General features: G+C 34.0%; 1 protein-coding gene across 1 annotated transcript in view; it reads right to left on the reverse strand.

Moving 5' to 3' along the window:
- Positions 1-18,208, reverse strand: part of LOC113520502 (DNA-binding protein D-ETS-3) — a 116,701-nt gene that overhangs the window by 26,225 nt on the left and 72,268 nt on the right. The window contains exon 6 of the mRNA XM_031911523.2: positions 1,105-1,152. Coding sequence (XP_031767383.2) covers positions 1,105-1,152 — 48 coding nt within the window. The remainder of the gene's footprint in view (positions 1-1,104; positions 1,153-18,208) is intronic.

Below are 18,208 nucleotides of genomic sequence, written 5' to 3' on the forward strand. Positions count from 1 at the left end.
ATGTGTAAACAACGCGAAAGTTTAAAGTTAACCATTGCCAGCAATTTAACTGTAGTTTTTGCGTAATGCCGAAACAAACATACAGACAGACTGGCAGACAGGAAAATATTCTAAAAAATAAAGTTTTGGCATCTATCGGTTTTATTACGGTCATACGGAGGGAGACTTTGTACGAAAGTCGATTGCTTGGATACCTCCGTCCCATTCGTGTTTCTACCGTGAAGCAGTTGTGTTTGCATGGCTGTGTTTCGGTTTGAAGGGTGGGATATGGCGTGAATTTACAGGGTACAGAGGAATAACATCTGAGTCCTCAGGAATGGTAACGCATGGGGGGTATGGGCGAAACAGTATACTCTGTTATGTCCATGGTACTGTTCATGTCTATAGGCGACGGTTACCACTTTGCATCAGGTGGGCCGTCAGCCATTCTAATTCTCTCGTTGCCATTCTAAGTTGTATAAAAAAAATCATATTCATTTGTCTTAAATATTTCCCATGTACAGTCATCTAGTTTAGCAATAAATTTATTACATTAATGAAGCTTCTTTATTTTGGGGACATCAGATTTTCTGGGGACTCAATGTTGAAACCACAGTAGAAAAGTCCAAAGAAGTCTTTACACATGTTCAAAATCTCCCATTTAAGAGACCCAGAAGGAGCTATCCACTCTTATCTACTCTTAAGCGACAATCGTTGTCGTTTCTAAACCGATAGTGATACTTCTTTTTGAAAATGATGGAATTTAACCTCTTTGTTTTGATCCTCTAACAATTTAGTTGCTATTGACGTCGCTATTATGCAGTACAATTGCAAATTATTTATATACATTTTATATAGGAATCAAACTAGAGTTTAACTGTAGTTTTATTAAGTCCTTTTTTAATTTAAACTAAATCTCTGAAATACTATTTACCTAAAATTAAAAAATATATGTGTCATTGAGTGTAAATAAATATTATTTTTTTTAATAAATCATTAAAAAAAAATCATATTAACGTCATTTTACGATTATAATAATAACTGTGTATATAAAATAATATATAGTAATTATTCATTCAATTATATACATGTTGTTAATATTGTCTTATGTATTTATATTTTTACCTGAATTTGCTAAACGGCTGCTTGTAGGTCCAAACATTTGATATGGATCTGAAAAAAGGGAAAATATAAATTAATTTATTTAATTTACTTAGTCTATTTACTCAGTGTAAAACTGTAAAGAGGTTACGATTAATAAATAAATGAAATCGACTGTCAAAATAGAATGTTCCAATATCAGAATTTAACATGTTAAATTCAACAAAAGCACGAGCAGACAGGGTTTTGAAAAGTCAATACAGATAATAAAAAAGTTACAACCAAATCAGCTGATCGATTATTTTATAGCATTCTATATGTGATTCTTTAGACTGATATAACTTTTTTATTTATGAACCGATTTTATTATTGTTAATTATTATATTACTGAAAATAATACGATCTTTTCATACAATTTTGCGTGATAAATAGTTATATTTATTTTGCCTTATAAATTCTGCACTTTGTTTAATGCGTAAGAACTCATTTGATTCATTAAGTATGGAAATTCGAATAACAAATTTGAATGAAGTAAACAACTTTCAAATCAAATAACAAACACGACACAAAGGTTAAGTTAGATTCCTTTGTCTCACGGATCGAGATTAACAGCCACATTTCAGTCTCGACTCGCTAGATAACAAGACAATCAAACTGTAAAGATAGCGTCGCCATGGCAACGCACCAACAACACACCGACGAAAAACTTCGATACTGTGCATAGATTGCATTACAAATAGCCCTAATGAGCACAAGGGGACTGCAATCTGCATTAGCATAGATACGTATACCTACTTGTGGCTGTCAGCGGCAGTTTGTCTATGGGGCACACGTGTGAATAGTTCATGTAAATCAATATGATATATATATATATATATATATATATATATATATATATATATATATATATATATATATATATATATATATATATATATATATATATATATATATATATATATATATATATATATATATATATATATATATAAGAAATAAAAGAAAGTACATAAAAGAGTTTATTCAATTTCTCGTGAGTGCGCCAAAGTAACACAAAATGGTCACAATTCAGTTCATCGCTTTGCCCTCAAAAGAGCAAAACACTGATATTCTCTTGTGGCTAAAAGCTAAAAGCCAGTCGCGAGAATTTTTTAATAAAATAATAATAAATATATATAAATGAATTTAACTGATTGTGTGTGACTATTCAATATTTTAATCTAAATCAACAAATGAAAGATACCATTAGAAATGGGGTAGCCAGGTAATCTAGAGGAAGACTTTGTACAAAAGTCGATTGCTTGGGTACCTCTGTCCCATTCGTGTTTTAACGGTAAAGCAGTTGTGTTTGCATGGCTGTGTTTCGGTTTGAAGGGTGGGATATGGAGTGAATTTACTGGGTACGGAGGAATAACACCTGAGTCCTCAGGAATGGTAACGTATGGGGGGTATCATGAACGAAACAGTATACTCTGTTATGTCCACGGTACTGCTCATGTGTATAGGCGACGGTTACCACTTTCCATCAGGTGGGCCGTAAACTTGTTGGCAATCTAAGTTGTATAAAAAAAAATCACATTCAAGCAATAAATATTTCCGCTACATACCTATTAGGTATTCCAATTTTTTGTTTATTAAATAAAACCGTGATCTATGGTAAATTGTATACTCGTAGACATAACGTTATATCATGTTAACAACTTAAATTATATAGATAGAGCATCGAGCCTCAAAAACGCGTCATCTTTTTGTCAGGTAATTGTCAATTTTTTCTTTTTTAATGGGTGAAAATGTCTAAGTAACCCTGCCTTTGCTATCGGTATACACTGGCGGGGTACTAGTGAGGAATGATCGGTGAAGATGAAAAGGCAAGTCAGTTAGCACATCTAATGTCAGCTGTTAATTGGGATTCGTTCCTTTAATACGTATTTAAACTAGGTACATTCATTTTACAATCAGTATATAATCTAAAATTTCATCCCAACCATCTGGACGAGTGGCGGTCCTCCACTGTGCACTTTTCAAGGCACTTTCTCCCACGCACAACCACTCTTTGGAATCAACTTCCAGCAGCAGTTTTTCCGAACCGATACGACAACATAACCTTCAAGAAAAGAGCATATTCCTTTTTGAAAGGCCGGCAGCACACCTGCAATGCCGTAGGTGTTGTGGGTGACCATGGGCGGAGGTACTCACTTACCATCAGGTGAGCCGCATGCTCGTTTGCCCCCTGTGTTGTAAAAAAAAAACAAAATTATCGGGCCAAATTTAATTCAAATCAATTCAGTCGTTTAAGTGTGATTGAATAACAAATATCTAAAACATACAGTCAGTGTTACAAACTTTCATATTTATAATATTAGTTGGATGAAAAAGTCAAGCGAAGGGCAGACTGTCACAATTATTGTTTCATTCTACTTTTATCTACCTTGTTTTACATTATTTCAAAAATTAAAAGTTTGATTGTAACTAAAAAATATTTTAGCATCAAGTAAAAGTTCTGTTTTTTTACGCTTTGATCTCAATGATGAAACTTCTAAACTTTAAATTACATTTTTGTTGCCATCGATTTATTAGGACATTCACTGTTCTTTGTCTGCACCCTTCAAGTACATATTGCTAAACATTTTGTGCCGTGAAAATGCGACTTCAGTTATGAACATCCACTGTTTGAATTTAGAACGAGAAACAGATCTTTGAATTTAGTAGACGGAATAGATATTTGAATTCAGAACGAGGAACATACAATTGAATTTAGTAAAAGGAATAAATATTTGAATTTAGAACAACGAATACAGAGACTTTGCTTCGCAATAAGCAATTTTTGCTTGTCACCAGCAGCTTCAATCGCTGCACAATTAATATCGAATCAAACCCCATCAATCACAAAATAAATGTAAAAATTTCGCGACTTAACATTGTCACAGAAACAAATTCAGATGAATGGGGAACTTTATTTTGGTAGTCATTTTTTTCAATTGATTTTATAAAGAAGTAGGAGTTACTTTACAGTTGTATTTTTATATTTTACTGTCAATTCTAAATCGAATTACTCAAAGATTGATTTCATATAAATTTATCAAAATCGGCTCAGTAATTTAATTTTTAAACCAAAAAATAACTGGTTTCGTCGCATTTAAAGTATTTTTTTTTGTGGGACACAATCTAATTATTACTATATTTAAGCGCATTTGACCACAGTCTCAACTGACCTTAACTGACGACAGGATATTAGCTGTTAACACAAACCCAAGTAATGCCTATCCACTCTTATTATTATTATTTTCTCTTTATAAAAAACAAAATAAATCTACAGTACAGTACAGTACAGTACAGTACGGTCGAATCAAATTATCATTTTGCAATGATATAGTAATTACAGTCAATCCGTAGAGTGCGTGCTGTAACCCATACTTTCCTGCTACAAAACTCTAATAAAAACTCCGCATAATAATTTTACACATTACACACGGGCTGGCTATGCAAATCGTAGTAATAATTTCTCAGCACATTCAAATTGAAACAAAAGCGCCCCCTAACGACGTTCGCGCCTTTGTTATAATGTAATAAAGTAGTTATTATAACTGTTAATGACACTCGAGTTAGCTCTTGGACTATAAAGCAGGGTGTTGTGTCGAATTGTATAATTCACAAAAGTATTCTGGTCACCACCGCGCTCTGCGGCTCTTGAGGCAAATAAATGTGGGATGAAAGATTAATATACCTACCATTCATTTAGCCCTAGTTACAATTTATTATCTGTTGCGTAATTAATATCTGTGATATTTGAATGTAAGAATACTGGATTATCTTATGTGTAGGTATTTAACATAGGGGGCAGGGGGGAAGGGATTGTTTATAATGGGATCTAACAGCCCCATTACTAACAATACACACTATCAGGTCGATCTCCACGTGGTTCCCCCTGGAAACCTCCGTGGTTACTTCTCGTGGAATTCTTCACGATGGGCTAACTGATCTGCTTTCATCCTCGTCTATCATCTCTCACTGGTGCCCCGCTAGCATATACCGTTTGTCAAAGCGGTATTACCATTTCATTACTATCCATTAAAAAAGCGACCTTAGTTCTCGGGAATGGTAACGCATGGGGAGTCTCATTGGCGAAACAGTTATTTGAAATCTCTGTTATGTCCATGGTACTGTTCATGTTTATAGGTAAAGGTTACCACTTTCCATCAGATGGGCCATCAGCTTGTTTGTCATTCTAGGTTGCATAAAAAATAGTAGGTAATTTATGATATGCATCATAATAAAATCATTATTTCACCTTCTTGACTTTATTTTATATATACACAAATAAAATAAAAAATTGAATAAATTTATTTCTTAATTACTTTTTATAAGTTTAGTCGCATTATAAATTTTTGAACGTACCTTATCTGACGGGTACGAACTGTTTGTATGAGAAAATAAAATTATTGTTTTTACTATATACCTACCTCACAATTTCATCATATTTTTTCACCTTTTGAACATACTTTAGATTTATATAAATTTTTCAAAACCAAAATTCGCTAAATCAATATACTTACATCAAGATTTGACGTTAGTAGTTATTTAAAAGATGCAAATTTAAAGTAAGGAATGCGGTAGACAGGGAATCGATTTTGGTAAAATATTTATTTTTATAAAAACTTTATATAATATTTCGATCTGTATATATATAAACATTTATTATTTATTACCAAGACAGACATTTTTTTTGTATCTTGATATATCTTTCTTAGTTATGAAATAAATTTCTGAACGCACTATAAATATTTGACAACATACGAATATGTTATTTTTCTCTTTTGTGACTTTGTCAATCATATGTAACTCCTTTACTAGTTTAATTAAATGTATAGATTTGGTCAGGAACTATCATGCCAACGTTTAATTAAATGCTGATATCGCAAAAGTGTCAACTTAATTAACAAAAATATAACGGGAATTACAACTATTTGTAATTAATATTGACTCTATTATGAGGTAGTGCCTCTAAAAATCGGCCAGATATTATTGAAACTGTTGAAAACTTGTGTTCACTATCAATAATATTATGAAATTGAGATCAAGATAATATTGTATAAAATAATAAATTGAAAAATATTATCCTTTGTAAAAAAAGTATTCATTTTAATATAAAACGAAACGTGCAATTTAAAATGAAAGTTATATATTTCTTTTATCACATGATTCGCGTTTCGAAAAATCATCTAACTATATATAGTACTCGTATCATTATAGGTCTATTCATTTCCATTTAAAACATCAGGTTTGTTAACATATCGAGAAAAGGATGACATTTTGTATTAATTGGTGAGACATTCCTGACTAAGTCGCTTTACGTGGCTTGTATGAAGTGCGGTCTCTTTATCCTTAGTTAAATATGCTTTATTTAAACATTTTGAGTGATGTATCCTTGAGTTTCTCCGATCGTGACATTGGCAAAATCACCTACCTCTTACCACCATTCGTAGCAATCATATAAATTAAAGTAGCCATTTTTTTTAGTTAACACTAAATATGAGTGAAAAAGTTTAGTGTATTAGTTTAGTAGTTAATGCACAAACTGCAATGCCAAAGAGAAGACTATCATTCTTAAGTCGTTGAAGTCAATTAATTAAACGTGCTACGAGCTTCGTCACGTGGTAACCATATTGATGAGCAGCCAGAAGCAGAAAATAATAAGTCGTATTGATATGCTTTCTAGAGCGACTGAAAATGAAGAGAATTGAATGAGTTCGTGTACATCAAAGGGCTAGCATGAGACCATGGTATCTAACGATTCCGCAGACGCAATACTCCAGTCATCCTGGAACGAGCATTCCACTTCGATCCGAAAGTTGATTATTGTGTCAACAAATCCGTAACAATTGGGAAATAGGCGACCATTTGCCAATATTATTTTGTGCTAGTGGAGGAGTAATGTTGCCACAATTGGTGCTACTGCCAGATCCATTGTGCTCATTAATATATGGGATCAGATAAATATAACAAATTTTGAATATTTTGGTGCAACACATATTGTAAAGGACAATTTCATGTATACCTTTTAAGGCATATTTTAGTATAGTTTAGTATAGTAGTAGCCATAATACTTTTTGGATAACATTCAGATGTGTTTTAGTTTCAGAAATGTTTTACTAAACAATTTCTAATACAAGAGCAAATACTGGGAGTTCTGTTACCAGTTGCATTGTCACAATTCTTACTAATTTATATTAGTTCTAAATATAAATTGTACTAGATAATTTATAATTTGTACAATAATAAAATAATTGTTGACTTTATAATAAATTTGGGTTTGCTGGAAGAGAACTCTTTTAGAGTTAAGCTTACCATTGTATATTTGACTACACCTGTCATATTTTTATGTATAATAGGTCTGTACAATAATGAATAAAAAAAAAAAAAATTTACTGCATTTTAACTGTGGTATTTTTTTTTATTAAACATATATCTAATGGATGTGAACAATGCCCATTGTTCATGTCATTTTCATTTTCATTCCACTTAATAATAGGAAAATTATATTTGAAATTTTTTTTTATGTGTTTGTGAAATGATTTTGCTACTTTTTTTTTTAATTGAAAGAATTAAATAGTCTTGAAGTTAACATTATCAATAGAAGAAAGTCTTGAATGAGCTGAGAGTGTTCATAACTTTAGCTTGACAAATTATGGCAACTAAGAAATTCTTGAATTTGCCAAATTTCAAAAATAAATTTCATTGATTGATTGTGCCTTGATAGCAAACTGAAATGTAGATAATACAATAATATACTTTTTTGGCTGTGTGGTCCCAGCGTAAAATAGGCCACCCTTAAAGGAACTTAATAGTAGAGGAATAGGCAGCACACTCTCTCTAAATAATCTCTAAAAGCTGAACTGTGGTTGCCAGCTTACCTGCCAAGAGTGGCAACTATGGGCTACTATCAACTAACAAAATTTATGTTCAGCAGTGGACAGTTAACGGCTGAAATGAAATGAATGATATTTATTAAACTGTTGTTGACAATTTTTATTTCTATGTCAATAAAATATTTGTAAAATTTCTAAGCAGAATATGTGGTAGGTGCTGTTTTTAGTGGTACATTCATATGTAACATTCCATGATTAACACTTCAGTTCCCTATCAGAGTATTTTTTCAAATAATTAAATGGAAACAGTGAAAAATGATTTTGTTTTTTTTTTTTAATTTCCACATAATAGCAATGTTGCCATACTTTGTTCTAAAGATTATTGTTGTTTTAAAATCTTTATTTTATATATATCTTTGTAAATGTAAATTATGTACATATATCTTTATTTTATATATGTATGTACATAATTTACATTGGACACATAAAAAAAATATTTAATATACAATCACAGACTTATCCCATATAAGGATCTCATACAGTCGACCTTGGAGAAGCTGAAAAAAAAAAAGTTAATAATACTTAGTTAAAATATCTAAATAAATATATATTATTGTAATATATAGTGGGGGTGTGGTCCCGGCATAGAATAGGCCACTTTTGCCTTTCCCATGGGTGTAGTACGAGCTAAGGTAGGGTAAGGGATGGACATCAGCGTCTCTCTTAAAACATCTCTAAAGCCTGACTGCGGTTACCAATCCACCTGCCAAGCGTGGCAACTACTGGATATATCCTTCAAGGGGGAGTCTTATGTTCGGCAGTGGACAGTTAAAGGCTAAACTAAACTAATGTAAATATATATATATATATTTACATTAGTTTATATATGTAATTTTAGTATGTATGTATATCAACAACTACTAGTATCGCATTCGAGTAATCTGGTTCGAGTAATCCTACGGTTGACTAGGAGAGAATGTTTTTAGCATTAAGTCTGCCATGTACACATACATGTACTAATGAATAAATAAATGAATGATAGATGAAACAAAATATCACAACTCATACTGCGTACCGATTTGCCGATAACAAAGGACACGTTTCGAATAAAAAAAAAATTCACAATAACAGTTAAATCGAGGGTGTTCAAATGGCCAACGAGGGGCGCGCGTTATAATCGAGATTATTATGATAAATGACGGTACTCTTGTGTGGAGGAAACGCGAGGGTGCAAGGCGGAGTACTGGTTCAGTTTCGACTTCTACTATTGAAATAGGCGAGGACCAAGTCAGATTTGGCATGTCGTGGCTAATTAACGGTTTGCAGGACGAGCGAACCGACCTTACAGCGATGGGGCCAAACGTACCCAGTACTAACAATCCCTCCCCCTATAATAAACCCTTAACGGCGATGTTTCTCAGAATGTCGCGTTCGATTGAAACGGGAATGAAGTTACGTTACGTTCGACGAGCGTCCAAATAGAATTGTCAAAAGTGATTACATTTCGATTTGTGATCAAATTGGTGGGACGGGCGGCTGAATTGCTTCTGTTACGAATTATATAGCTCAGTGGATGTTGTTCTAGCACACGGCTAGCGTTAAGATCGCGCTTCACAGAAAAGAAAATTGACTTGAGTCATGACAAATTCAGTATTTTGATTTGAAACAAAACTCTTAAAACTCCGTTATTTCCATGGTACTGCTCATGTCTATAGGCGACGGTTACCACTTTCCATCAGGTGGGCCGTCAGCTTATTTGCCATTCTAAGTTGTATAAAAAAAAACTATTACGATAAAATTTCTTTAGAATCAATCTGCTAGTATAGACAGATAGATAGATACTCTTTATTGTTTCCTTCCTAAGATTACAATAGTAAACTTATTATAGATACACAGAGGGTCTACCGTGAAATGTTTTCCGAAATTTCGGGGTCGAACGAAACACAAATTTGATCTTAAAATTAAATAATACAATTTGTTTCAAAATGTTAAAATATTTTTCCTCTACAAGTTTATGTTAGGATATTGGACGAACAAAACATTAAGTTCCATTTACTTGGCCGACTTCGGTATGAACAAAAACACGGAGGTTGAAAATTTGGAATTACGTTTCATGGTAGATCCCCAGGATGCAATTGATCGATCAGGGTAAGTAATCTAACAGGTATTTCCTTCTGTATGCAAAATTTTAAGAGTAAATAACAAACATCCGTTTTTGGAAACTGGCAATTAAAATAGGAGTGGAATGTACTTATTTATTATTTTTCAGTTTTATGTTATATTCTATGTATGTTTATACACAAAATATATATAAGATACCGAATGAAATAAAATGATTAAATGTGACTTTATTTACAATAAGATTGGACTAGCGGCCTGTCCCTGCGTCGCACGGGTGGACATTTTTAACATTTCCCTTCACTACTCTGCTCCTATTGATCGTAGCGTGATGAAAAGTATACTATAACCTGTCCAGGAGTATGAAGAATACTTGTACCAAGTTTCGTTAAAATCCGTCGAGTAGTTTTTGTTTCTATAACGAACATACAGACAGACAAAAATTTTCCTGATTGCATTTTTGGCATCAGTATCGATCACTAACACCGCCTGATAGTTATTTTGGAAATATATTTCATGTACAGAATTGACCTCTCTACAGATTTATTATAAGTATAGCTGATAATAAATATGACGATGTTAAATTGTATGAAATTGACTTGTATGTATAATTTGAACTATTTGTGTACATACATACATATTTTTGTATATCGTACAGGCTAAACATGGCGAACGAGATTGTATTGTTAACATCCGCATGTAGGGGGGAAAGGGATTGTTAGTAATGGGATCTAATTGACCCATTGTTAGCAATACACCCTATCAGGTCGACCTCCACACGGTTCCCTTTGGAAACCGTCGTGATTAATTCTAATTGAATTCGTCACGATGAGCTAACTGGCCTGAGTTTTCATTCTCACCTGTCATTTCTCACTAGTGCCTCGCCAGCGTATCTAGATAGCGCAGGCGGGGTTACCATTCCATTATCACCCATTTAAAAAATCTGCATGTATTTATACGCATATATTACAAATAAATAACCTTGAATATTGAATTTTGGAAAGAAAAAGTGAATTATTGAACATTCATAGCGAGCGATTCCTTTTGTGTGGACAGAGGAGCCCCCGAACATAGTGTACCGACCCCAGAACTATTTAAACATCACGGGCCATCGGTAAACATGGCGGCTATATGAAAATTGTACCACTGTAGGGTCGTAGTGGAACATTTTCTTGACAGCTTGATGGAATCCATGTTTGCAGTGGCATAGTTGCTCTGACAGCACGTTTAAAGGTGGGTATTGAGTGACGGGTGAACTTAGGTGGGGCAAGCGTCAGATGTTTTTGGGAAATGGTTTGGTGTTTTTTATCAATAGACTTGTATGAATGAATGAATGAAAAATAATGAAGGAAGTTCTCAAACCTTCTTTGCATGATTTTTTTTTATTGGTGTAATCAAAGTCATATAATCAAAGTGATATAATTCATGTTTAAAGGAAAAATGGTTAAAACAATAAATTTGACAACTGTTTTTTTTCTGCAATGGGCATTAAAAAATTACCCAGACACGATCAAATTAAAGTGAACTTGTTCTTTTATATAAATTTTAGGCATTCCATGTTATGATGAAATTTTCCACCAGTATGCAAAGAAGGGTTAATTTGGTTGTATTTTTTTTAATTATGTTTATTACTCCGTCGCTTTTAAATCAGCTTGGAAAACTCTTTATTTTTATCTAAAAGGATATACTAATAGTTAGGTTTATAGAAATTTTAACAAAATCGGAACAGTAGTTGAAGTCAGTTTTTTAGTTGAAATCAATTTTAATTATTGAATAAACACACACACACACACACACACACACACACACACACACACACACACAGAGAGAGAGAGAGAGAGAGAGAGAGAGAGAGAGAGAAAGACGCACACACACGCACACGCTCACACACACACAGACACACACACACACACACACACACACACACACAGAGAGAGAGAGAGAGAGAGACGCACACACACGCACACGCTCACACACACACACACAATTAATTAGTTAATTGTATATGTGTATGTGTGTTAAGTAATTAATTATGTCGGCTTTACATGTACACCGATAAACAGCACGCTGGTCGCGCAGTGCTGCTCGCGACACAGCCGTTAACCGAGCTCATGAATAAGAGCTCCTAATGAGTTCGAAACTATTCGGATAGGCCCGAATTTAAAACACGAGTGAAACTGACATAAGTAAAAAAATATTGGTCTGTTTTTGGACAAAGCGTTTGTAGACTGTCTAGACTTTATTAATCTATTCGTAGGTTTATAAAATGGAATTATTCATGATATTTTTATTGTCGATTCAGTACGAGATAATATGATACTTTACGAGCCTCATTCCACCCTTTGTAGTGAAGTAATAAGGAGGCGATATACAGCCGCAATAAAATCCCTATCATGTTTGTGGTTAAGTGAATCAGCGTGAGCTAATGCCCAAAGCGGCACTCGAACCGAAACCCCTTCGGACTTAACGACTGATTGCCGCTCACTAAATGAACCTTACCATGTTAGCCTTTTCTATAGTAATTACATACCCATTACCAGCACTAATCTCGCCGAGCCAAACAGGAGAATGCACGCGAAAAGGATATTACACCTTCGCTATTTGAAACAGAGCACAATTTAGCTTGTTACACGATTGAAGTTTTCTAAAGAATGTTTTTATCGAAAGCGTTCTTATTACGTCAGCTGTAAACCTAAAATCGTTGGTCGAGCGTGAAGTGGTGGCGGTCATGCGAAACTGTGATTTAATACGTTTCGATAGGGTGTTGTTTTGTTCGCGCCGGTGTACAGCATGGGGTGAGAAGTTCTGGACTGAAGGAGTTAATGCGTGACGCACAAAAGGCCAAATCACTGCCTCCCGACGTGAGGTCGCGGCGTCAAAGAGCGAATTTGTATTCCAATTATGACACGGTAGTTGTCGACTGATCGATAATGCTGATCATTTTAGCCATTAAGTCGTAATTGATGTAATAAATGTGTCTTGCAGGCCTGATCATGCTTAAAAGTAGCTATAGAATTTCATGTAGCATTCTTGGGTATGTTTTTTGTTATGGAAAGTACGTTAACTTTAAAATCAAGTGAAATACTCACTTGATTTTCGGTCTAAAGATCGAAGAGATAGATCTTCAATAGAATATGAATAATATTTTAGTAATTAACCCTTTTCTCAGGCAAAAAAGCCTGTGACACCGCGACCTTTCCATGATCTTATGTGTTCGCCCTTTTTTTAAAGTTCACCGCTAATTCCTATCAGTGATAGGAATTTTAAGATGTTTTTTTGTAGCGATGTCTTTGCCTTTCAGGATATAAAGTGTATTTTCCAAAGAAAATATATCGTTTATGTATGAGTGGGCTACAGCCATAAATTCAGTGCTGTTTCTTCCTCATTGCCAATCAAAAGATAACTAAAAGTATAGTTTGTAAGTACTGTGTGATTTTTTTTTATTATATTTACCAACTAAAGGAACTTGACAATTTCCCAATTTGCTCTCTTATCAATCACAATATATGAATCATAATAAAATTTAATTGTCCTATACAAATATCCATTTTGGCTTAGTACAAATTACATAGACAGACCTTCTCTATTTCTCAATTTGTGTTTGCTTTACAATCGAGAACTATAAGACCTCCGCGAACAAATAGACGTAACTCACAAATCTCAGAAAATATGTGACTGGTGAACAATAAAGCAATGCGGAGAATGGCCATAAAATAATAATAAAAGCTTAATTAATCGATTTCAGTGCATTACCAGCGGCCCCTAGTGGCTCGTTAGTGCAATTTTCCTGACCCCCGGCATTAGCTATTTGATTGCGATTCGTGCCCTAGTCGGCGTGCCCCAATCTCGGATTCAATAATGTTCGCCCCGCAGATATGTTTTGACGTTAGCATTTGTTAAGACACATGATTATTGGCTGGTAATTGCCTTGTGCGATTGATAAAGGAGTTATTGAAAATAAATGCTACTTCTTTTTATTATTTTTTTATACTACGAAGGTGGCATATAGCCCGTCTGAAGGTAAGGAATCACGTACGCTTTGTTGACCCTGAAGAAATCTTAATATACCCTTTTTGAAAAACCTCACCTTTATGATAGAATAGCGATAGTCTAACGTCTCACCTGATGGAAAATGGTAACAGTCGTTTAAGGGTCGCATATGGGTATGAATAGGACAGAATATTTTTTGGTGTTCATGTCTGACAATTGAAGTGGTGTCTCTGTAGCCTGTAATAGTACCATATTTCACCGTTCTAACTGAAACATAGCTATGTAAGCACAAAGGCATCATGGTACACTATTATCTTCTATTTATCGTTAATTAATAATCCGGCCCAGCTTCGCACAGGTATTAAAAATTTTCGAAAATAATATGTAGCCTCTGGTATTTGTTGATAATGTAGCTTTCTATAGTTGAAAGAAATTTTAAAATTCGTTGAGTATATCTATTACAAAGGAACAATAATATAATAATAATCAAATCTTTTATCTTTACAATATTAGTATGAATATAAAAAAAAAACAACGTCTGTCAGTATTTACGAATGAAACAGAAGGAATATTTTACGTGTGATTGATAATCCTTACTTAAAATGAATAAAAATTAAGACATTATTTATTAGCCGTCATTGTCCACATGCATGTAAAGTGTCCTTAGCATAAACTGTTGGCCGTGTGGTCCCAGCATAGAATTGGCCATCCCTTTCTTTCCCTGGAAGTCGTAAGAGGCGACTAAGGAAAAGTGATGGATGGGCAGCAATGTCCCTTTTAAAACATATCTAAAGCCTATTTGCGGTTGCCTACTCGCCAACCTTCCAAGCATGCAGTGTGCCAAGGACAGTTAAAAGCTGATATGATGATGATGATGATATAAAGTATCCTATTTATGTGTTCAGTTAGGATAAAACCCACCAGTGTATGTCATTCAAATCAATTAGTAAAAAATGTTACATATAAATCCACAAAGGAAACTTTGCACTTCATATTTTGCTTCGGAATTCTTTAACATACATTAAAATACGAATGACATCGACAGCTTAATAAGAATATTATTGCGTGATTAACCTTTTAGCTTACCAACAGAGCATTTATTAAATTAACAAAATTGAAAAATAGATATTTTTAAATTGACAGTTAACTGTAATGTTGCCGCACTTCATTATCGACGATAAGCGTGATCGGGTAACACTGTACAAAGATCTTTAGGAATTTTTACATTTATTAGTAGGATAGTGGAATTTACTTCTTTCTAAATATTTGACCATCACAAACAACTACTGGGTCACCGGCCAAAATATATTTCACTTAAACGTTTATTGTCTCGATACGTGCGTGTCACGCGTGCTTCCCTTACATTTCTTTAGTTTTTCACTTACCCCCTGTTTGCACTACATTGTTTGTGCGGTTCCGGGTGACTCTGATCAAACGTTGGGCAAACAACGTTTATCACAACATTGTTTTATTGAAAGGCCTTTACAAAGGCCGAGTCAATTGAGTCGTTGGTGATTTTAGGATTTTTGTTTTTCAACCGTCTTCAAAAAGGAGGTTCTCAATTCGATTGCATTTTTCTTTTGTTTGTTTTTGTTATTTAACTTAGAATGGCAAACAAGCTGACGGCCTTACGGATAGAAAGTGGTAACCGTCGCCTCTAGTCATGAGCAGTACCATGCACATAACAGAGTATACTGTTTCGCCCATAACACCCCTCATGCGTTGCCAATCCTGAAGACTCAGGTGTTATTCCTCTGCACCCTGTAAATTCACGCCATATCCCACCCTTCAAATCGAAACACTGTCATTATTCTTCTCATTTTATATTTCACTATATGAGAATTTGATGGTTTATTCAATATTGATAAATACAGTGCAAGTATTGGACATTCCATATTTGTTATTCGGTAAACAGAGTTCTTGCAACAAAATGACATATAAATTAACTGTATCCTGCGGAATTCCCTTTAAAGATATCAATGCGGACAACAATTTTTTTTTATTAATTACAGGATGTGGCAAACAAGATGATAGGTTGTCTGATGGAAAATAATAAAGCTCAGATATAAATATATACCAGGTGATATAGGTGTGTATACCAGAGGTGGCCATCATCCATCCAAGATCTACTGTTTACTGACGAAACCCTGTGCCAATTATGAATAACATACTTCTTGAAATCTCAAATGAAACAACATAGTTTAATACATAATAATGTAGTATTGTAGTATTTTTTATTTTATTTTATTAAGAGAGAAAACATGATATACCATACGCTATGAAAACTGTACGTAAATATGATATCAAACTTGCACTCGATCGGTTATTTTTTTCTTTAGTATAGAGATGAAGCCGCACAAAGACATAAAAATATAGCATAATTGTTATTGTTACATTAATAAATAGTTATATGCACCTATATTCATATAGCAATATGTCTACTCAGTAGCGCCATCTAACACTCTCAATGGTTTCACAGAAAATTAGCGTTTAGGCGTTACGTATGAATGCCTAAACACTTAGTTGAGTGGCGACTATTGTGGTCGCATAATTTCTTATTAGGCATAAGTATATTTTTGTATTTCCTTTACTTTTAAGTTTATAATTGTTTATATTTTAATTGTAATTGTTATTGATATGTGCCAAATAAATATTTTTCTTTCTTTCTTTCAATGTGGTCTAGATATTAGTTAAATTACATGACATTGCATGTTTCGACATCATTGACATTATGGGTCACGCATTTTGTGTAACGGAGTATACAAGTACGTATTCGGAGGCGTCTGCCTCGAGTGCGATGGTTCGATCATGTAATTGACCGCGAGGTCATCATAATTTGTTTGTTTGAAATCATTTTTGTTGTTGCCTAAGGTCCCGCCGCTGTAAACAAGGGGGATCTATATTAAAAATAGATTTCATATTTATTTACATTGACATATATTTCTCAGTAGTGACATGAAGAGTATCATGGATGTCTCAATATCTATATATATTATATCTTTATTGTTCATATATGGCCGTATGGTCCTGTGTGTAGTGGTGAAGAAATGCAATAAAGGTCATTTTATCTCATATTTAAAACTTTATATATGGAATTCTTGGCGTTTGAGCTCAACTTGCACTTGACCGGTTCTTTCTTCTTCGGTTCAGAGATATGTGGTTACTGGGTGGCTTCGGCATAGAATAGGCCACCCCTTCCTTTCCCGTGGGTGTCGAAAGTGGCGACTAAGGGAGGGCAAGAGATGGGCCACAGCGTCTCTCTTAAAACGTCTTTCAAAGCCTAACTGCAGTTACCAAACCGCCAGTCAAGCGTGACAACTATTGGTAAAACCCCTAAGTACCCCTGTAACTGGTAAATTCACTGCCATATCCCACCCTTCAACCGAAACATAGAAAATGAATAAATAAATAAAAACAAAATTTAATCTTCATATTATTTATCATCATCCTTTTTATTTTACACACAGATAAAAAAAAAAACGTACTTACGAAACAGCTATTTAGAGTAATGCATAAGTATTTTCATTGAAAGATCCCAATTGCTCCCTCAGGAATACAACCCAGTTTCACGAGCACTTTAACCGCATCGGAGCCTAAAAATCACAAATCAAAACTATCCCTATGCTGGTGTAATTCGAACCTTGTCCCTCGCGGTCGCATGTCAGCCGACACGCGCCAGTCACGAGGGTCAACATGGACCGTTGAACTGTGCTAATATTTTCTAATGAAATAGAGACGTGGCGGCGTGTCGCAGTGACGCCGCACTCATGTGTTCTTTATTAAAAGCTTCGAAGTAAGTACAACGGTACGAAATGCTGGGATATCGAATGCTTAGAATCTAATATCGATCAGTATTTCCATTCAAATTAACAATTAAAAAGGAGAAGGTTATAAATTTGCGTGACAAAACGAAAATTTTGTGATTACAAAAAAAAATAACGTTTTAATTCCAAATTCAAAATCTTTTTAACAAAACTAATAGAACTGTTTTAAACCGCATCCGTCGCAGGTACTATTCTAAATCTATGGCATGAAAATGTACAATAATAGTCATAGATAAAATAATCACTATTTCATTTAAGAGTCGGCACAGCTCTTATATTGACAGATTAAAGTAAATATTTATAGTTCTGTGCAACCATTTATAATACGCC

The sequence above is a fragment of the Galleria mellonella genome, unplaced genomic scaffold (assembly GCF_026898425.1).
Source record: "Galleria mellonella isolate WM207_F2 unplaced genomic scaffold, CSIRO_AGI_GalMel_v1 utg33, whole genome shotgun sequence".
In the NCBI taxonomy this organism is placed as follows: domain Eukaryota; kingdom Metazoa; phylum Arthropoda; class Insecta; order Lepidoptera; family Pyralidae; genus Galleria; species Galleria mellonella.